The sequence below is a fragment of the Balaenoptera ricei genome, chromosome 3, assembly GCF_028023285.1.
Source record: "Balaenoptera ricei isolate mBalRic1 chromosome 3, mBalRic1.hap2, whole genome shotgun sequence".
Lineage (NCBI taxonomy): Eukaryota > Metazoa > Chordata > Mammalia > Artiodactyla > Balaenopteridae > Balaenoptera > Balaenoptera ricei.
The window spans coordinates 155,295,515-155,319,281 of NC_082641.1; the positions used below are offsets into that span (position 1 = coordinate 155,295,515).

The 23,767-nt window shown below is 39.4% G+C and overlaps 1 protein-coding gene across 1 annotated transcript in view; it reads right to left on the minus strand.

The window, feature by feature from the left end:
- The window catches only part of LOC132363423 (ELKS/Rab6-interacting/CAST family member 1-like), a 136,611-nt gene that overhangs the window by 53,298 nt on the left and 59,546 nt on the right, over window positions 1-23,767 (minus strand). The window contains 2 exon segments of the mRNA XM_059919125.1: window positions 12,754-12,825; window positions 12,827-12,922. Of these exon segments, the coding sequence (XP_059775108.1) occupies window positions 12,754-12,825; window positions 12,827-12,922 (168 nt within the window).

Below are 23,767 nucleotides of genomic sequence, written 5' to 3' on the forward strand. Positions count from 1 at the left end.
TACGATTTTCAGAAAACAAGGATTTTTAATGCATATTTAATATGCCAAAGTAATGCCAAAGTAATACATTGTTTCCTGGTATTCTCCTTAAATATTAAAAGAGTTAAATATTACTTAAACTTACAATTGTAAGTAATATTTGTGAGAAAAATGATAGAGAATGCAGATGCCAAGAACAAGGAAAGGATGAAAGCAGAGTTACCATCTGCTCTTCCTTATGGAATAAGTGGATAAATCAAGAAGCAAAATAGGGACCTCCCTGGTGGCGTAGTGGTTAAGAATCCGACTGCCAATGCAGAGGACACGTGTTCGAGCCCCGGGAAGATCCCACGTGCCACGGAGCAAATAAGCCCGTGCACCACAACTACTGAGCCCGCGTGCCACAACTACTGAAGCCCACAAGCCTAGAGCCCATGCTCCGCAATGAGAGAAGCCACCGCAATGAGAAGCCCGCGCATCGCAACGAAGAGTAGCCCCCGCTCGCTGCAACTAGAGAAAGCCTGCACGTAGCAATGAAGACCCAACGCAGCCAAAAATAAAGAAATTAAAAAAAAAAAAAGAAGCAGCAGCAAAGTAGGTTAAGTGTTGCATAGAATTAAGACATGTCTCCAGGGACTTCCCTCGTGGTCCAGTGGTAAAGAATCCGCCTTACAATGCAGGGGATGCTGGTTCGATCCCTGGTCAGGGAACTAAGATCCCACATGCCGCAGGGATAAGCCCATGCGCCACAACTGCTGAGCCCGCGTGCCACAAACTATAGAGCCCACGAGCTCTGGAACCTGCGCGTCACAACTACAGAGCCCATGCGCCCTGGAGCCTGCACACCACAGCTAGAGAAGAGAAAACCTGCCGCCACAACTACAGAGAAGCCCACGCGCTGCAACGAAAGACCCTGCGTGCCTCAATGAAGATCCCGCATGCTGCACCTAAGACTTGATGCAGCCAAAAGTCAATTTAATTAATTAATTCAAAAAGAAAAAGACATCTCTCCAGGAAAATCTCAAGATCCGCCTGTAAGGTTATACTTCAATATACCACCGCAGGTAAATTTCTAAAGTTTCTGATGGAAAATCTTCAGGGCCAGGGGAAAGAAAAACTGAATTCTATTTATCAGTTTCCTAAATAAACTAATAGGACAATAAAGATGAGTATATTCTCTGAAAACCTTCGCATTATGTAAGAAATGGGAATAATTTTCCCAGAGACCAGGTAATAGGAGACATCATAGTAAGAAAGAAAAGGCATTGAGAGACAGAGCTCTACCAGAAATTTTTAGGAATCCGTATTACAAATGTATGAAGTACAGAGGTGAAATTCCAGGGCGTGACCCTCTGGAAAGGACACTATTCCCCTTTTTCATTCACACCGCTCTCTCAGCTTGGGACCTCTTACCCCTTCCCCATCTGCCTAGCAAACTTTCACACACCTTTCAAGACTCGACTGCTAAGACTTCTCTTAGACTCCTTTCACACAAGGTCGAATCCGGAATGCCTTGCTTTGTGCCCACTGTACACCATTTGTATGGTAACTTCTTTAACTGCTACAACTCTGAGACTCTGAGAGCAGAAACCATCCTCTCTGTGTACTTAGCACAGTGCCAGGTGCACAGCAGAAGGCAATGCTGACTGCATGAATGAGACAGCTGAGGACGCCTGGGAAGACTGGGACGCCCACAAGAACATAAAGTGACTGTGCAACTATCAATGCACTCAGTAAGGGGGGAAAGGAGAGAAGCCAAGAAGATTCCAGTGTATAGAAATAGACACACTGCTTAGAAAGCTAGGCCATCGTGTACATCATCATGTGGCTCACATCACTCTAAGAAGGAATTATACAGAATGATAATGAGTCCAATGGACTCAGATTTTCAAGACAGATTTCTTCTGGATGAAGAACAGAGGAGAAAATGGATTTACAAAGGAACTGTACTGTATAGCACAGGGAACTCTGCTCAATATTCGGTAATAACTGAAATGGGAAAAGAACTTGAAAAAGAATAGTTACATATATATGTATAATTGAATCACTTTGCTGTACACCTGAAACTAACACAACATTGTAAATCAACTATACTCCAATATAAAATAAAAATTTTTAAAAAATAAAAAATAAATTAGACCTGCAAACAAACTGGGATTACCAAAAAAAAAAAAAAAAAAAAAAAAAAAAAATCCTACAGACAACAAAAGGAGGTCTTCGAATTGTTTGGATAGACATATCAATCTGATAGAGTTTTCTTACAATATACCACAAAAGTCTTTTCTGAGCCTATGCAACATTTTATCACCTACATGGACGTATAAAGAATATATTCATGGGCATCCCCAGTGGCGCAGTGGTTAAGAATCCACCTGCTAATGCAGGGGGACACGGGTTTGAGCCCTGGTCCGGGAAGATCCCACATGCTGCGGAGCAACTAAGCCTGTGCGCCACAACTACCGAGCCTGCGCTCTAGAGGCCGCGAGCCACAACTACTGAGCCCGCGCTCTAGAGCCCGCGAGCCACAACTACTGGGCCCGCGTGCTGCAACTACTGAAGCCCGCACACCACAACTACTGAAGCCCGTGCGCCTAGAGCCCGTGCTCCACAACAAGAGAAGCCACCGCAATGAGAAGCCTGTGCACAGCAACAAAGAGTAGCCCCCGCTCGCCGCAACTAGAGAAAGCCCACGCACAGCGACAAAGACCCAACACAGCCAAAAATAAATAAATAAATTTACTTTTTTTAAAAAAAGAATATATTCATAAGGGTTGAAGGCATAAAACTGAAGGAGATAAACAGACTAAATACATCAAGTTTCAAAAGATTCTTAAAGATTAGAGTCATTGGCTGAATTTAGCAAAGTAAAATGTAATAAAGAACAAACAATATTAACACCTATTAATATATGCATGGTATATAACACTTCATGGGTTCCAAGGTGCTTTTATACACATTACATCATTTCACAACCCCCCCAAAGTAACTATTATACCCTGTCTACAGATGAGGAAACTGAGGGTTAGTGAGTTTTCCCAATACCACATTTCAGGGAGGGCCAAGAACAGAACATTAATCACCTTCTAATCATCTCTCTTGCAACTAGATCCAAAATTCCAAAGAGTACAAGTATGGAGGAAAAATGAGTGTAGAAAAACAACTGCCATCAGAAAAATTAATCAGGGCAAGTAAGAATAATGGGAGGAACAGCAATATTTCACCGAGGAAAATAAGATTTGGGGGCTGTCAAATATAGGCTCCCGATATCTAAAAAATCATCCTGCTGAAGGAGGATTACACTTGTTCAATACGGCCCAAGCTAATCTTAACCAGCAAATACGATAAGTAGCCAAATTCTGGTTCAAGGAAAGAGGGTCAAAACTGTCCAAGCCATTCATGCATCTTAACTGGACATATCTGACCATAAGCTGAATAAATCCATTTGCCAGACTTTGTAGGAAATTTTCATCAAACGAACAGCTGGGCTTTATCAAATGAGACTCTACATCTGCATCAGACATTGTTTCAAAATATACACATAAACTTCTAGAGGAAGGTGGTTCTAATTTCACAATTATAAAATTAGGAATGAATTTAAAGTAAAACACAGGAAAAATTCTTTCTCAATGAAGATAGATATGCAGGTACAGAGAAGGTTTTTTCTAGGCATTTTTATTATTCATATTCAAACAAAAGGAAACATATAAAGTATATAATAAGCACCCATGTACCAGCAAATTAAACAGAAGTAAATCTGCCTCCAGGTATTTTGAATATATTTCAAATATAAATGTGTATCTATATGTTATGAAGTATGTTAAATTACACACAAACGCATTACCCATCGTAAGAATGAGAATTACCTGAACTACTTAAGATACTCATATATTCTTCCTTATCCCAACCCTCTTCCCTTCCCTACCTCCAGAAGAAATAACTTTGCTGAATTTTTATCCTAAATATTCCCTTGCCCTAAAACGAAAAGAATAATATATTCCACTGTGTGACTATACCACAACTTACTAACTCAATCATTCTGTCAATAAACACTTGCAAAGTATTTCCTCAGTTCTGTTTTGGTTTTTTCCTTAATCCAAACAAGGTTACTATGAGCATTCTTACATACATCCTGGAGTTCATCTACAGTATATGTATCTGGCAGGGTACCCTTATGTTTAGTAAGTGCTTTCCAAAATAGTTGTACCTATTTAAAAACCCAACAGCACTGTGTGAGAAATTCAGTTGCCACATTTACCAACACCTGATAACTGTCAGACTTCTTAATTTTTGCGAACACAGCTTACAATGCTAAGTATAAAATGGTTTCTTAATCTGGTCTTCTTTTACATTCCACTGATTACAGTGAGGGTACATAACTTTTCATATTTATTTGCCATGTATATTTCCTCTTATATAAATTTTATTAACACATACACAGGTTGTACGAAAACATGCATCCTGACCTAAGATACGGGTGCATGCATAAACACCAAAGCAAGCGTTTAGTTCTGCGAGAGAATGGAGGGGAATACTCTCAAGAAAAGACAGGCCAAAGAACTTTGACTCTGTTTGAAATTTTACTTCCCAAGTTGAGTAATTACCATTATTTATTATGTTATTCTCTATGCTTTTTGAATCTCACAAATAATTAAATTATAAAATGTAAAAAGATAATATAAATGCATGGTCAACAAGCAAGCACCCAGCGGACTTCCCTGGCTGTCCAGTGGTTAAGACTATACTTTCCAATGCAGGAGGTACAGGTTCAATCCCTGGTCAGGGAGCTAAAATCCCACATGCCTCGCAGCCAAAAAACCAAAACATCAAACAGAAGCAATACTGTAACAAATTCAATAAAGACTTTAAAAATGGTCCACATCCAAAAAAAAAAAAAAAAAATCTTAAATAAAAAGGTACACTTTAAAAACAAACAAACAAGCAAGCAGCCAGGACCACTCTTGAAAAAGTGTTCAAAGGAGTTCTTGGGGAACCAAGAATTAAATGAAATGTAAACCTTGGGAACAGGTAAGCCATGGTGCTACAAACAGTGGTAAACATTAAATTCACTTAAACACAGAAATAAAGGCTAAACAATATGAATCACGATTACAGAAAAGACTGTTTCCCCTTCAAAAAGCAACACAATGTAAGTATGAAAAGCACTGTGGACTCAGCAAAAGACAACAAAGCTTACCAACAAAAATCAGGAAGGGGGATTATAAACAAACTAAGTATTTTTCATAAAAAGCAGTCAAAGAAACAGAGGCAGATAAATGGAACAGACCAGAAACAGGCCCAGATTTAAACGACAATTTATTTTTGGCATTTCAAATCAGGAGGAAAAAGATAGATTATTTAATAAATATTATAATGATGACTGGCCACATAGAAGAAGAAAAAGCTGAATCATTAAAGCCAATATATAAATTTTATAAAACAATTTTCAGGTATAAAGAAAAAAGAAACTTTAAATGTACCAGAAGAAAGCATGCGTGAATTACTTAATAACCGTGGTGGGCATAAGGACTTTCTGAGCATGACTGAAAATTGAGAGGACACAGAGGAAAGGACAACTAAATTTGACACATAAATTCTAAAACAAATACCATAAAGGAAGTAAAAAAGAAAATGACAAACAAGAAAATATATTTGTAAAACATGAGGAAAGAGGCCAATTCACTTACTAGGGAACCCCTATAAATCAATAAGGGAAAAAAAAAACCATCTAATAGAAAAATGTAGAAACGACATGAATATGTAGCTTCAAAACGAAGAAAACCCTATGAAAAAATGCTTAACATGCACTCAAATTTAAATAAATATTAAGCAAGAAAGTAGATATTTTTGGAACTTCCCTGGTGGCGCAGTGGTTAAGAATCCACCTGCCAATGCAGGGGACACGGGTTCGAGCCCTGTTCCGGGAAGATCCCACATGCCGCGGAGCAACTAAGCCTGTGTGCCACAACGACTGAGCCTGCGCTCTAGAGCCCACAAGCCACAACTACTGAGCCTGTGCGCCTAGAGCCTGTGCTCCGCAACAAGAGAAGCCACTGCAATGAGAAGCCTGTGCACCGCAACAAAGAGTAGCCCCTGCTCGCTGCAACTACAGAAAACCCACGCACAGCAACAAAGACCCAACGCAGCCATAAATAAATACATAAATAAATAAATAAATAAATAAATAAATAAATAAATGGGGGCACGGAGAGAGAGGAAGAAAGGGAGGGAGGGAGGGAAGGAGGGAGGGAGGAAGGAAGGAAGGAAGGAAGGAAGGAAGAAAGAAGGTATTTTTAAATTATCTACCAGGTCACTGGAAATTTTTAAAGGTTTGGCAACAAATGTCTGATGAAGCTGTGCAGAAACTCATCTTAATATATAAAAGCACAAGCTTTTTAGAGAACTGGGCATCCATCAGTTTTTTTAGATGCATACAATATCAATTCATGAATGAGGTATGTTTAGTCGTTAATTGTTATGCTACTATATCAAATATATAAACAAGAAAAAACCCTATAAATATCTACTTATACAGCTATAGGACATCAGTTAATTATGGTGCAAGTAAGACACCGAAAACCAAGCAGACATTAAAAACAATGAGATAAAGCTACATATAAAAAGACACAAAAATACGTTTATTTTTAAACGAATAAAAAAGTATGATCCCACTTGTCTTTTTTTAAAAATGGTGTGTAACATACGTATGCCTATATATGCATAGATATTTTATAGAAGAGTATACAAATAATTATTAACAAGTTACATCTCTAAGGAGCTGCACTGAGAGGGTCAAAGGATGAGAAAAGATAAGTTCATTTCATATGTTTTTGTACTTTTGAATTTTTTTTTACCTTGAACATATATTACTTTCATAATTTAAAACTAGCTAATTTTTTAATCCACATTGTCATTTCTTAGTGTCTTTTCTTTACTTGAGGTATAACTGACATGTAACACTGTGTAGTTTCAGGTGTACAACATAATGATTCAGTATTTGTTTATACTGCAAAATATCACCACAAGTAAGTCTAGTTAACATCTGTTACCATATATAGTTATGAAATTTCTTTTCCTGTGATGAGAACTTCTAAGATCTACTCTCTTAGCAACTTTCAAACATGCAGTACAGTACTGTTAACTATATTTAGTCACCATGCCATACATAACATCACCAGGACTTAATTATTTTATAACTGCAAGTTTGCACCCTTTGACCCCCTTCTTAGTGCATTAAAATCTAGATTTTAAAACAGTTGAGTACATTTACTCAATATTTCAAATATTTCAAAACAAATATATTTCAAATATACTAGTGATTCTACATTCTGCATAAAAATTAGACAAAAAAAGTTTCAGAGGCTAAACTTTGACAATGATTGTACAACACTCTCCCCCAAAGTATACTTCAGAATTATTTTTTCTATTAAAAAAATAATTGTGGGCACACTAGAAGTGAGTAGCAAAGTTACAGCAACAACCTACAGTGGGAATAACCCAGGGATTTACAGCAAGCCAAAACATTAATACACATTGACCAAGAAAAAAAAAGAATACTCAAGTGTATAACACGTTTTGCAAAGCTCATGTGTTTCAAAGTTCCCAATTAAAAAGCAATATAGGGACTTCCCCGGTGGTCCACTGGTTAAGAATCCGCCTTCCAGTGCAGGGGACATGGGTTCGATCCCTGGTCGGGGGAATAAGATCCCACATGCCATGGGGCAACTAAAGCCCACGTGCCTCAACTAGAGAGCCCATGTGCTGCAACTACAGAGCCCATGCGCTCTGGAGCCCATGCGCCACAACTAGAGAGAGAAAACCCATGTGCCACAACTAGAGAGAAGCCCGCGCGCCGCAACGAAAAGCTTGTGCGCCGCAACGAAAGATCCCATATGCTGCAACTAAGACCTGACGCAGTCAAAAACAAACGAACAAACAAAAAGCAATATAGGGGAAGTTTCTACAAGCTAAACATAGTCTAACCATATATCCAGCCATCATGCTCCTAGGTATTTACCCAAATGAGTTAAAAACTTATGCCCACACAAAAACCTGTATGGGAATGTTTATAGCAGCTTTATTCATAATTGATAAAAATTGGAAGCAACGAAGATGTCCTTCTTCAGGTAATTACATAAACAAACTATAGTACATCAGACAGAAGAATATTATTCAGCGATAAAAAGAAGTGAGTTATTAAGCCATGAAATGAAATGGAGGAATTTTAAATGCATATAGTAAGTAAAAGAAACAAGTCCTGGAAAGGGTGCATACTGTATGATTCCAAATACATGACATTCTGGAAAAGGCAAAACTGTAAACAGTAAAAACATCCGTGGTAGCGAGCTGGGAGAGCGATGAATAGGTAGAACACAGAGATCTTTAGGCCAGTGAAGATACTCTGTATGACGCTGTAATGGTGGATTCATGTCATTATACATTCAGCAAAACCCACAGAACTGTACAAGACAAAGAGTGAAACCTACTGTAAGCTACAGGCTTTAGTTAATAATAATGTACCAATATCGGTTCATCAATTTTAACACATGTACCACACCAATGCAAGATGTTAATAACGGGAAACTGTGGGCAGGGAGTAAATGGGAAAATGCCCTAAAAATAAAGTCTGTTAATTTAACAACAACAACAAGAAGGCAATAGGGGGTATCTCAAAGGCATAGGGAAGGGAAGAGCCCAGCGGAAGGTGCTCGGCTGGGGGTTGTAGTTAAGGTGGGACAAAACCAGGTGACAAGCAAGGAGGAAGGGGGAAGGGCCGCACCACAGCAAACACAGCACTCGTGTGGCCAGGGAGGGGCTGCTGACCCCGTGCTCCTCTTGGGGAGCTCACAACGAGCCATTTGTTTGTGTTCTCCGCACTCACGCATTCTCCAAGTCTTGGGAACTGGAACATTTCTCTCTCCCGGCTCAGAAATGATCAGTGGAAAAGGAACCAAAACAAGTACCTCATTACGTGTCAAGATTAATCTGGGAAAACTGTGGGCTGTTGACTGAACTGCTTCTCTTAATCGGCTGGTGCTCTAGCTTTAAAAGTTCCCAGGAGACAACCTGAAATCCAGAGTCTTCTCAAAATAGAAAAGAGTGGGGGAAATTCTGAATACATCACCAAACAGTAAGAGCCTCAAGCCTTTGGAAAGAGCCCAAAGGCCAAAAGCAAGACCTGCAGAGCTCTGTCCACACTGGTGGGTAACCTGATGATTATCTAACAAATTCAGCATGTGTCTACCAGAGTTCCAGAAGAGTGAGAAACCTTGGGATTCGTCTGAGTTAGAACAATCTTTGATTACAGCTGAGTCACCTCTGTTCTTAATACAAGTAAGACCTGGGGTCTTTTCACTGTGTCTGTTCATGTGATAAGTGTCGCCCTCCAGTGTGAAATGGAAGGACGCCCTTGTTCTGTGGGGAAGACAACTGTGGAAGAAGGAGCTATGAGTACGGAGAGAGCCACCTAGAATGCCCCCTCCAAACCCGTCGGCAGAAGGCCTCTTCCTGGGGGCCTCTAACAGATCCTGAATGCTGCAGAAGCCCCAGAGGCTTGGGATCTGGGACCTTCCAGGAACTCAAGATCTCTCTTGCTGAGGTCCTTTCCATCACCACATGGACCAAAGTCTTCACCAAAGCCTTTGTGCTTCTCACCGTCTTCCTTACCAGGAAGCTCCACACGCCAGCCAACTATCTCACTGGCTCCCTGGCCAAGACCAATCTCTTGGCTTTCATCTTGGTCATAGCCATCTGCATCACATATACCATCACCCACACCTGGAACTTTGGCCAAATCCTATGTGACATCTGGCTGTCTTCTGGAATCACGTGCTGTGTGCATCTCTGCATCACTGCTGTGGACGTGTACTGGCCATCACCAACATCCTGTAGTACAATAAACGCCAGATATGCGGCCTCCACAGTCACCACTGTCTGGGCCATTTCATCTCCATCCTGTCGCTCTTCTCCCAGATCTCCTACATGATCTACTCCACAGATGGTGCCTTCTACATCCTGTCCGTGCGGCTCATCACCTTTCACACGGCCTCCGGAAGCCACCATATCACCACAGCCCAGCTCATCAGAGTTCACTCTACTCCCTCAACCCCCAGTCTCGCACTCAGCCAGCTCCCCTCTGTCAACCACCTGAAAATCAAGCTTGCTCATAGAATCCTGGAGCAAGGGGATGTTTGCACCTCAAGAAAGGAAAGCCATAATAAAAATAACTATAGCTCTCTTGAGAACCTTTAACTGCCTCTAAACTTACTGTGTTTTCTGGTTTATTTTATGCGGATCCAAAAATTAAAGCTATTTCTATTTTATCAGCAAACAATGGTCCAGGAAACACATCACGAACGTTGAGTCTAATGATGTTAGTACAGCAACTTCTACAACAAAATAAGTAGGCAGAAAGCACTGAAGGCTCTAAGCACTGAAAATGACAGGTATAGAGGCATTATCTTAAAAGAAGCAATAATAATCTAAACCAGTTTTGAAAGTACCTGTGCTACCTATTTGATAACTGTTTTAAGACAAATCAAAGTCTATAACATGACAAATTAGTGAGGCAGCTAGTGTACTAAAAAGAGCACAACTACCGGCCCTCTAGAGCCTACTCCACTGGCCCTCCACGGCGAAAGGCAAAGAGACTAGACAAAGCATAATACACGTCATATTTGTATGATGTCCTGTAGTGTCAAAAAGCTTGAACACATACTACTAATTCTCCCAACAGGAAAGTTGTTGTCATGGGAAAAGCTGCATTTTGGAATAAGACCAACCTTGTGACAAAACCTGAAGCTACCACTTTTTTAGCTAAACAAATTTGTACAAATTTGAACCTCCCTTATGATGTAATATGTCTCGGACTTTGTTGGTTTGGGGCTTGTTTTTGTTTTGGGGGCGGGAAAGGGGAGCATGGGAGAATGGATACCAAGGTATAAAAGTGTTTTATTAGTGAGTACTGAAATAACTTAATGGATTGGGACTAACATTTTTCTATTTCCTTTAAGAAATGGGAGAAGATAGTTCAGAGTATATTTTGTGAAAATTTTGTTTTAGCTGTACCTCTAAGCATGTATACTATACGTTGACACAGATGAATGTAACATATATTTCTTATTATGTGTCATGGCCTAAAAATTTAGCCACTGATTATAACAGAGCAATCAAGATCTAAAACCCACTCCCAAAAAGTTGCAAGGATTAAACAACATTACAGATATAAAGTGGCTAACATAAGTGCTGCCACTCTATTTTTACAAACTATGATTATTCCAGGATAATGAGGCATTATTTCTAACTTCAAACCCCTGTTCACAGTTATTAAAAACTTTTTTTAATGTTTATCTAGTTAAAAATAAGACGTGCATTAGTTTGAAACAACCTTTGGGTTCTAACCAATGTACTTGTGACTTGGCAAAATCCACCAACATTACAAATGCATATCCTTTCACCCAGCAATTCTACTTTAAGTAATTTACCTAGAAATATACTTCACATATGAATAAACTAAATATGCACATTTTTAAAATGCAGCATCATTTTACATAACAGCAGAAACTTTAAGCAGACTGTCCATCAGTGGAAACCTTGTAATAAACCGTAGCACATCCACACAGGTGCTGTTGGTAACAATGAAGAAGCCCCGGAAGAAGTTTCAAAATATATTAATGGGAAAAAAGGAAAGGAAAGGAAAGGAAAGGGAAATAAAGGAATGGTAACATTTGTGTTTAGAGAAACATTTTTGCTTTATATGGATTATGCATAAAATGTTTATGGAAGAACACACAAAGAGGTAAACAGAAAAAAAGAGAATACGTATTTGCCTGTGTATATGTAAACTGTGCCTGGAAGCGTATACAAGAAACGGGTAAGGGGAAGTGAGCAGTTGGGGGTAAGGTGAGAAGAACATATGTATAAAAATGTAAAGCAAAGTAGCATCCACTAACAAGATACTACAGTCACCCATCTAGAGTGATCAAATTTTTATGTTTACTCATTGAAAGCAAATGAAAACCAAATTAACAGAGGACAAATATTGAACATGGTCCTCTGTACACAAAAGAAAAGCTGAATTTGAGGTTTAGTGAAGAGAGTTTTATTCCTGGGCTATTGTTAGAGGTTAAAAATAAACTGGGACAATGTCAAATATTTCTGATCTATCCCCTCAGTGGAGAAGAACAATAAATACCAGTGTCTACTGTAACTATTATCTCAAACGTACCCTTTAATTTAGCTAAAAGGGGGAGGGGAAGACAATTATTAGTACTTCCCTTATTTATTACAGTGTTAGCCTCTTTCCAGTTATGTTTAAGGTAAAATAGGAAAGAAAGTCTTCCTTTCCTTGACATATGTAGATTAGATGTCATTATAGTAGCATGTGTTTCTATTCAAAATTGCAGTCTTGCAAGAATCCCGGCACACGTACTACACTAATTCATGGCCCTACAGTTGCCATACAAGACAGAAGATTAGGAGAGGTAGAAGAATGCCAATGCAAATACTCTGGCAGTTTACAAGGCACTTTTCAGAGACAGTAGCATGGAAAATACTACTGAAGATACCAAACAGTGTTTACTTCGGAAGTTTAAAAACTGAATATACAGAACAGTTTTCACAATCTACCTCCTGCAGCAATGGTTTCAATTACGACCTGCAAAAATATAAACAGAGGAATGAGAGAGAAACTCTGATAGCACTTAGGTACAACTCAGTGGTAGGAATGAGGACGTGGGTCTGATGCGGGACCCTGGGCTCAGAACACCTGCACCTCACCTTCTTCTGAAGGACATTAACTTTCCGCTCCTTCACATCCAGCATGTCCTTGAGGTCATGGATCTCTCCAGCTTGTGGTCCCCTTCTCCTCAGCCATGTCCTGGATTTGTTTTGTCTTCTTATTCAGCATGGTTTCCTTCTCTTCCAAACGCAACCGCAGAGCATCCACCTAAGAATATAACATTTTTACAAATGATTAACTGAAAAGGAAGGAACGTAATTCCTTCCAAATAGATGTGTACAGTTGCCTAAATGATACTTTTAGAGTAAACTTGCATTAGAATCAAATAAAATACCACTCTAAATACAACTGTGACTATTTAGAAATGAAACCCTAAAATTTTGTGAGCACTTCCATGATAAAATAACATTTACATCCGTTAAGTTACGGTGTAATCAAAATAAACAGATCTGAATAAAGGGGACAAAATTGGAGAATTTATATAAAGGGGTTGAGTTGAGCTTTGCTACTTCTATAAAAGTGGTATAATCTATTATGTTTCTCAAATTTAGAATCATTTGGAGGATTTAAACAGAATGCCAGGCCAAGCCACCAGTTTCTAATTTGGCAGGGTTGGGGCTCAAGAATCAATATTTCTAACAAGTTCCCAAGTGATGCTACACTGCTTTAGAAAATCTAAAAGTAGAAAGGAAACCGTAAGCGTCACCAAACATGACACTTGCTGTATCAGAGAATACAATCTAGCTGCAGCTGACAATCCCATAATGCACTTAGAGATCTGTAAGGCAAAGCAAGGTCTACTTTCAGATCTCAAGACTAGTCAGCTAAAGCTTGGTATCCAGGTACCTTTATCACCAAAGTTTCATACCATCCATTAGATATAACTTTAAAATAATTAGAAATCTAATATAAGTACTTATGTTTTCTTCCAGTTTTGAGATACAACTGACATACGGCACTGTGTAAGTTGAAAGTGTACAGCATAATTATTTGACTTCCATGCGTCATGAAGTGATTATCACAGTAAGTTTTATGAACATCCATTGTCTCATACAGATACAAAATTAAAGAAATAGAAAACAACCTTTTCCTCATGACGAGAACTCTTAGGATCTTCTCCCTTAAGGACTTTCACATACAACACACAGCCGTGCTGATTATCTTTATCCTGTTGTGCACCGCACCCCAGTACTTATTTACCTGATATCTGGACGTTTGTACCTTTTGACTGTCTTCATCCAATCTCCCCTCCCCTGATTCCTCACCTCTGGTAACCACATATCTGGTCTCTTGTTCTGTTTGTTTTTCAAGTATAACTGACCTACAGCCCTATGTTACTTCCTGAAACACAGCAGTGTAAGTTGATTTTACTATACATTTCAAAAAGTCTATTACAATACGTCACCACACAATAATATTCCATAGTTACTGACTGTATTCCCCACACTGTACATTTCATCCCCTTGACTCATTTACTTTTGTAACTGGAAGTTTGTCCCTCTTAATCTCCCTCACCTACTTCTTTTCTCTCCCCATCCTCCTCTCCTCTGGCAACTACCTGTTTGTTCTCTATATCTATACCTGTTTCAGTTTTGCTATGTTTGTTCATTGGCTTTTTAAGATCCCACATAGACGCGAAATCACACAGTATTTGGCTTTCTCTGTCTGGCTTACTTCACTTATTAGCATAATGTCCTCAAGGCCCATCCATGTTGTCACAAACAGTAGGATTTCCTTTTTTCTCATGGCTGAATAATAATATACACATACACAGACAACATCTTCTTTATCCATTCATCCACTGATGGACACTTAGGTTGCTTCCATATCTTGGTTCATTAATGCTGTAATGAACATAGGGGTGTATGGATCTCTTATAATTAGTGTTTTTGTTTTCTTCAGATAAATACCCCAGAGTGAACTGCTGGATCATACAGCAGTTCTACTTTTAATTTTTTGAGGAATCTCCATACTGTTTTCCATAGTGGCTGCACCAACTTACATTCCTACCAACAGTGCACAAGGATTCCCTTTTCTCCACAGACCACAGACTCACCAGCTCTTGTTATTTGCTGGCTTTTGGATAATAGCCACTCTGACAGGTGTGAGGTGATATCTCATTGTAGTTTTGATTTGCATTTCCCTGATGATTAGTGATGTTGAGCATCTTTTCACGTACCTGGTGGCCATCTGTATGTCTTCTTTGGAAAAATGTCTACTCAGATCCTCTGCCCATTTTTTAATCAAGTTTTTTTTTTTTGATGTTGAATTGTATGAGTTCTTTGTATATTTTGGACCCCTTATTGAATATATTATCTGCAAATATCTTCTCCAATTCAGTAGGTGGTCTTTTTGTTTTGTTAATAGTTTCCTTTGCTGTGCAAAAACTATGTAGTTTGATGTGGTCCCACTTGTTTAGTTTTGCCTGTTTCCCTTGCCTGAGGAGACATATCCAAAAAAAATTACTAAGACCGATATTGAAGAGGGTACTGCCTATGTTTTCTTCTAGAAGTTTTATGGTTTCAGGTCTCACATTTAAGTCTTTAATCCATTTTGGTTCTTTGGTTATTTTCTTAAATTAATTTATTTATTTTTGACTGCATTGGGTCTTTGTTGCTGCACGCGGGCTTTCTCTAGTTGCGGCGAGCGGGGTCTACTCTTTGTTGTGGTGCGCGGGCTTCTCATTGTGGCAGCTTCTCTTGTTGTGGAGCACGCGCTCTAGGCACACGGGCTTCAGCAGTTGTGGCACGTGGGCTCTAGAGCGCAGGCTCAGTAGTTGTGGCACACAGGCTGAGTTGCTCCGTGGCATGTGGATCTTCCTGGACCAGGGCTCAAACCTGTGTCCCCTGCATTGGCAGGAGGATTCTTAACCACTGTGCCACTAAGGACGTCCTTTTAATCCATTTTGAACTTGTTTTTGTGCATGGTGTGAGAGAGCAGTCCAGTTTCATTATTTTTCATGTAGCTGCCCAGTTTTCCCAACACCGTTTGTTGAAGAAGCTGTCTTTCCCCCACTGTATGTTCTTGGCCCTTTGTCATAGATTAATTGCCCATATAAATGTGGATGCATTTCTGGGCTCTCTATTATGCGCCATTGATCCATGTATCCATTTTTGTGCCAGTACCACACTGTTTTGAATACTGTAGCTTTATAATATAGTTTGAAATCAGGGAGCATGATACCTCCAGCTTTGTTCTTCTTTCTCAAGACTGTTTTGGCTATTTAGGGTCTTTTGTGTTTCCATACAAACTTTAGAATTATTCTAGTTCTATGAAGAATGCCATTGGCATTTTGTACTTATTTTAGAATCTATTCACAGCAAATTTCATTAAACATACTCACACACCAAATTCTTTTGCTTTTTTGCTTTCCCACTAAGGATTTATAATTCAGCAAATAGTTACACATTTGATTACAGAAAAACAGGGAGGTGGGTTTCTTTCTGTTCAACAAAAATGTAACATGAGTCACACATGCAAGCCACTTCTGAAATTTTTAATTTTCTAGCAGCCACATTAAAAAGTGATAAAGGAACAGGTAAAATTAATTTTAATAATATATTTTATTTAATCTAATATATATACACATTATTGTCATTTCAAACCTGTAGTCTATATAAAAAAACTATTAACAAGCTATTTTACGTTTCTGTTTTGTACTAAGTCTTCAAAGCCCAATGCATATTGTAATTGACACGTATGTCACATCTCAATTTGGACTTGCCATGTTTCAAGTGCTCAATAGCCACATGTGGCTGGTGGCTACACACTGACAGTGCACATCTAAGATAACAAGTATGTTTCTACAGAACATCTTTAATCTTGAACTTGTCCTATATTATTTTCCCTGTCTGAATGTAGAATAACCCACAAAGAAAAAATAGGTCGGACTTCCCTGGTGGCGCAGTGGTTAAGAATCCGCCTGCCAATGCAGGGGACACGGGTTCGAGCCCTGGTCCAGGAAATTCCCACATGCCACGGAGCAACTAAGCCCGTGCGCCACAACTACTGAGCCTGCGCTCTAGAGCCCGCAAGCCACAGCTACTGAGCCCGTATGCCACAACTACTGAAGCCTGTGTGCCTAGAGCCCGTGCTCTGCAACGAGAAGCCACTGCAATGAGAAACCTAAGTTTTTTTAGAAATAGGTAATATGGGTAATGACTCACAGAGAGAATACCAAAACATCAGGAAATATTATTATTACCTTATATCACAACTATATTATTACATCAATAACATATTGAAACTATATTATATCAAAACAATAAGGTATCTGAGAACCAGTACTGTATGTTTAGTGGCACTTACTGCTCAATAAGTATTGTGGAAAATTTCCTAGGAGACCAGTCTCATTTGAGACTGATATAGATAAGCCATCATGTACTTACAAATTATGTTGGACCACGCTGGAGAGGAAAAACATGTAAATAAACAACATTCCACTCTGCTAAACTCTATTTCTCTCAACCACTTCAATGCCACCAGTCTCACCAAGCCAGAAATAGGGGAAGCCGTCTTTTCAGGTCCCATTTATAATTCGTCAGCACAAGTTCCACTGCCCCCTCAATAAACAATCTTGCACCTGGAATTTTCCTCTATTCTACTTTAATTAATGATACAGGGTAAACCTTATTACATTCTGGAAAGGTCCACCTAAGAACTTTCAAACTCTGAAAATCTTATTTCTGAAACACGGTTCTTTCCTTTCTTCTACGCCTACTAAATCTACTCTTTGTCCATAGTATAACCTCTGACCTATCATCCCTAACTTTTTGTTATTCACCTCCATTCTGGTTTTATTTGTTTTTCTCCCAGCCTGAGCAATCATTTCAAATACAGCCTCACATCATCTTTTTTTTTCCAGTCATGTTTATTTTTTACAAACCTTTACTTCTGCATTAAACAGTTTTCTCCATTCTACCCTCAGACTTCTGAACCTTCCTGCACATGGTCATGTATATGCTTGCCAAGCACATACACAGTATATCAAAAGTCCTCGGAATTCTATTCTCAAGCATCGTATTTTCTTCCCTTGTATTTTCCCTGTGGAAAATTTCAATTTCCCATGGTAACCGGCAAAACCGGTACTTTGAGAAGAAAGCAGACCCAAGATCTAAAAGCTAAAAAGAAGTGATGGAGCATGGATTTAAGATTAAATGGTCTGTCTTCAGATCCTAAGCTCTTAACCACTAATTCTGTAAGATTTCATATATGTAAAATTCTAGAAAATGCAAACTAATTACAGTAACAGAAAGCAGACCGAGGGTTGCCTGGATATGAGGGAGGAAGTGGGGAGGAGAGAAGAATATCAGGGAGAGGCAGAAGAAAGGGGTTACAAAGAGGTACAAGAAAACCTTGGGGACAGGTGTTCTTTATCTTGACTGTGCCATTGGTTTCAGAGGTGTATGTGCCGAAACTTACCAAACTGTACATTTTGAATATATGCAGTTTATTTGATGGCAATAAATTTGATTTTTTTTAAGTAAGCAAAATTAGAAAGCATGGTATTAGAACAGGAATAAACCAACAGACGTTTGCCACAGAAATGCAAGCCCAGACACACACACTCACACCATTTAGTGACCCATACACATATAAACAGAGGTGACACTGTAATCAGTGAGGAAAGCACAGAGTATCTGATAAACTGTTTTCAGACAACTGGCTACCCATACTGAGGGAGGGGGGAAGAACCCTGACTCATATCATACACAAAAATGAATTCTAGATGAATTAAAGCTTTATGTATAGAAAGCAAATCTTTAAAACTTTTAGAAAGAAAGATACTGTTTAAGTATCTTTTAAGACAGGGCAGCATGGAAGGATTTTTTTTTTTTAAAGACCCAGAAAGGATACATCGTAAAGAAGAAATACTGGTAAAGCCAACTACGTTAAAATTCAAAACTCCTACACGTCATTTACCATCTTAAAATGTTTTAGTATTTTACCTATATTTTAAGTGCCTGCAATAGTTCTTAGTACACATACTACTAAGGAAAATAGAGGCATATTTATACTAACTTTTTTTTTTTTAATTTATTTTATTTTGTTTATTTTTATTTTTGGCTGTGTTGGGTCTTCGCTGCTGTGCACGGGCTTTCTCTAGTTACAGCGAGCAGGGGCTACTCTTCATCGCAGTGTGTGGGCTTTTCATTGTAGTGGCTTCTCTTGTGGCAGAGCATGGGCTCCAGGCGCACGGGATTCAGCAGTTTTGGCACGCAGGCTCAGTAGCTGTGGCTCGTGAGCTCCAGAGCGCAGGCTCAGCAGTTGTGGCGCACAGACTTTGTTGCTCCACGGCATGTGGGATCTTCCTGGACCAGGGATCGAACCCGTGTCCCCTGTATTGGCAGGCGGATTCTTAACCACTGCGCCACCAGGGAAGTCCCTACACTAGCTTTTTAAAATGTTGATATTTTGTGAACTGGTCAAAATAAATATGATGCAATACTGAACTTCAAGTTTCAAAATGTATGACCATTTACAATCACTCCAAAAAAATTAAATACCTAGGTCTAAATCTAACAAAACATGTATAGGCTCTGTATGCTGAAAATTACAAACGGCTAATGAAAGCAACTGAAGAAGATCTAAATGAGTTCTTCCCATGAATAGTATATGAAATGGAAACTTGACATGTGTAAAGATAGCCAATCTACTTAAATTTTTCCTCAAAGATGAGGAAAAAGAAAAGATTACTCAGCAGTGACCAAAAAAAAAAAAAAAGTGTTTTACTGACAAACAGTAGAACTACAATAAGCCAAGCCCAGCGAATCCAAAAGATGTTACGTTACAAATTTCCAGTTTTGGTGCCTGAATTCAGCACTAGAGAGTTCAGAGCAAGAACTAAAATCCAATGCAGAACAAAGATGTAATACATGATCACCACTGAGTTCTCCAATGGTCCTTTCTAAAGTGCAAGGTGACAAAATTCCTTAAGTTACCCCCAGTTTTCCTTCATCTACCTATTAAAATCAGAAACACTCCACTATGCAAAGAAGGAAAAAAGGTCCAGAAGGGAAATGTCAGAACAGACTGAATATTTATTCAATAGGGAGAAAAGAACTGCCACCACAGAGCGAAGATTCTTGTGAATAGGAAATTCAACGACCAGGCTGTCGAGATGCCAGAAGAACTCACTGACCCTTATCCACCTGGCGTTTGTTGAGGCTCAGCTCCAGCCGGCCTACGTGGCTACTAGTCCCATCTGACAGCATCAGATGTGGCTCCTATTAGTGAACCCATTACAGGGCATCCATCAGCCAGGGCGAGTCAAGAGGGAGCTCCTTGAACCCTCTGACCCGCTGCACAGTTAAAGAGGTCAAAGTCTTAGAAAGTACACATGCCAGAAATCTAAAAATAAATAAATCTCATGCCAAGTCATTTCTACCTAATTCCTACATTCTAGTTTGTATTCTGTATACTATATATTCCACTTCTAATATGTATTCTATATATCCCAATAACCACAAGCAAAAGAACAAAGCAACTCACCTTAAAAACATTTTACCCAATACCCTTGAAATACACTATTAAATTCTTATTGCAGAAGTCAAAAGCCCAGACATTTAAACCTGTAGATAAGCTTGAACTGCCTTGTCTCTCAGTTCTTCTCAGCATTAATTTCAGAAAAATGAAAGGCTTTCCATCTGTGGGTCAGGAATCAGAACACAGCAGGAAAACGTCCCTCATCACTTCTAAGTGTTTCTCATTCTGATGGGACCAATGTCTCAGGATAATAACTGTGAGGCCTCATATTGCTGCTTCTTTACCAAAAGTACCCAGATGCCCCAGCTGCACTTTTACGTTAGATCCCTGACTCTGCTAAGTGACCTGGAAATGGGCCTGCACGAAGCACTCATAAATACCCGCGTGCCGATTTGAGGGAATGTCAGGTATGAGACCCACAAGAATTGGTGACCGAAAAAGGTAAAGAATGAAAACTCCTGTTATAAACATACAAACCTTTGGTGTTACTGCAGTGGGAAATGCAGGTTTTGATATTAAAAATATTTCGTATCACAAATATTAGCCACAGAAACTACCCAAGCCCACAGTCTAATTACTAAGTGATCTTTTCAATTCAAATCACCTGTGTACACTTTTTCTTGATCTGCTTTTTCATGCAATGCAGAATTTAAATGGGCTAGTCTGGAGAGCTGAGATAAAAATAACCACAAAAACCACTTTGCTACTACTAGATTAATTGCTCTGAATTCTACACTGATCTTCTGGTTTGGTGTGAACTAAATTCAGAGTATAATTTTGCGTGAGGTCCGTATTTTGCAAACCACAAAAAACATATTCAGGAAAACCCCTCACAGACTAGCAGGACACACAGTCATCACCCTAACACCATTCTTGGCAGGAGGAATAAGACCTTTTTTATTCACATCAACTGAGCTGGAGGAACAGCATCTAACCAGCTTGCCAAGCATCAAGGTCTGTGGCAAACAGGTTAGGCCAACTTCAACAAAATCAGAAGGTTTTTCCTCCACAAGACTTTCTCTACCAAAGGACATGAACAGAAAAATGGCTACCTTGCTGTTTTGGCCTTTTACTTCTGACCACAAAAGTATTAATTATCTCAACCCATCTTAACCTTCTTTTGTTTTACATCAATAAACAGATCTACCTAAGAGCACATTAGCACTAGTAACTGCATGCCAGTAACAATGGCATGTTTCCTATAATTCCTCTTTTGCAATTATATGACTCACTGCCTTTCTAACTCTCTGACCACACCTTTTCAGTTTTCTTCACTGGATCCGCTGTCATTTCCCCCTCTTTACATCTCACTCGATACAACCTTCCTCTGGAGAAACCAATTCATCCCTAAGGCTTTAGCCACTACCCCCATAATGACAGCTTCCTAATATTTATTCCTAGCCTATTCCTAGCCCCAACCAGTTCTAAAAACCTGAGATTCTAACAAAAGTTTCTGCTTTCACTGAATATTTAGTTTAGAATGAGCTTTTTTGGTTTTAATCTTTTCTTTTAAAGGACCTTTAAAGATCACCTAATGTGGTCACACATAAATGTAAGTTAAATCTGAGTACTGTCTACTATATTATTTTCTGCATTTTTCCTGTATTTCATAAATTTTTTTTTTAATTTATGTATTTATTTATTTGGCTGTGTTGGGTCTTTGTTGTTGCACGTGGGCTTTTTTTTAGTTGCGGCAAGCGGGGGCTACTCTTAGTTGCGGTACGCGGGCTTCTCATTGCGGTGGAGTCTCTTGTTGCGGAGCACGGGCTCTAGGTGCGTGGGCTTCAGTAGTTGTGGCACATGGGCTCAGTAGCTGTGGCTCACGGGCTCTAGAGCGCAGGCTCAGTAGTTGTGGCGCACGGGCTTAGTTGCTCTGCGGCATGTGGGATCTTCCTGGACCAGGGCTCGAACCCGTGTCCCCTGCTTTGGCAGGCGGATTCTTAACCACTGCGCCACCAGGGAAGTCCCCATAAACTTTTAAAAAGGTAAATAATCTAAACTACTCCTAATTTTAAAGCTGAGGAAATCAAAGCCGAAACTAAGTGACTTGCCGAAGATCACTAAGTATAATTTCCTATCACCACATCTCCCACTGTTCCCATCTAGAAAGGAGGATGACTGAAGGGCGTTGGGTCATGAGGCTGAGAGTGTACACAAGCAGACCTTTTTAAAAGGCTATTTCAACTGCACTGAGTTCTGTCTGACATCCCAACAACAGGTTGAAGAGCTCAGAGAAACTTGCAAAAGGCCACAGGCAGAGATGTGTCATTCAACAGTGCACAGTTTATCTGTACAAAGGTGGGGAGAGGGCTACAAAGTTATCATCTAAAAAACCAGTGGTGATATTTTAAACCCACTGATATTTAATATTCACCTCCAAATTCAGATGAGAACTTCATAATTTAAAAAATCTATTCTAGCCACATTAAACATCTATTCTAACCTTAGGAAGTTGGTATTATTATTCTTCTCAGTGACAGACGAGAAAATGGAGGATTACAGAGGTAAGATAACTCATCCAAGGTCACATAACTAATAAATGTAGAAGGCTATTTCAAGCCTAGGTCTGACTCCAAAGCCCATGCTTTGACCACAGTGCTACTAAATCCAGACCACCTCTGTGAAGGTCAACCGATTAAAGGAGATGTTCATAAAACTGGAGCAATTCCATAGATACTATACACTGTACACTGCCCAACACAAAAGGACCTCATTCCATGGACCCTGAACAGGAAAAACACCAGGTCTTTTCCCACATCCCGTTTTTCCTTCAAGAATTTTAAAATTAAAAAAAAAACAAAACCAAAAAACTCCTGAATCCATGTTCTTTTTCATATGTGCTTAATTTTGTGATTTGAGAGCTGGATGAAAGTCTAGGGTAGCTTCAGAGAGGAGGATGAGATCGATAAAGAGCAATTATAGGGGGCCTCCCTGGTGGCGCAGTGGTTAAGAATCCTCCTGCCAATGCAGGAGACACAGGAGCGAGCCCTGGTCTGGGAAGATCCCACATGCCGCGGAGCAACTAAGCCCGTGTGCCACCACAACTACTGAGCCTGTGCTCTAGAGCCTGCGAGCCACAACTAATGAGCCCGTGTACCACAACTGCTGAAGCCTGCAAGCCTAGAGCCTGTGCTCTGCAACAAGAGAAGCCACCGCAATGCGAAGCCTGTGCACCACAACAAAGAGTAGCCCTTGCTCGCCGCAACTAGAGAAAGCCCGCGCGCAGCAACGAAGACCTAATGCAGCCAAAAATAAATAAATAAAATTATTTTTTTAAAAAAGAGCAATTATAGGAACAGAAAGATAGCAATTATAGAAATAGGTGAGAACTTTCAAAGAGCTGGTTCAAACTGTCTTTTATGGGATCCAACAGGAGAAAGCTGCTTTGGAAAAAGTGAGCCTTGTCAAGTGTCACCAGAGTAATTTAAGAAAAAATAGCAAATCCTGATAAACAGGCATATAACATTCATATAATCACCCCAAATTCAAAAGGAAGTTAGCTTTTCTACTGTTATCTTTTAGAATGAGACCCTTATATTTGAGCAGTAGTCCTAATAACTTACAGGG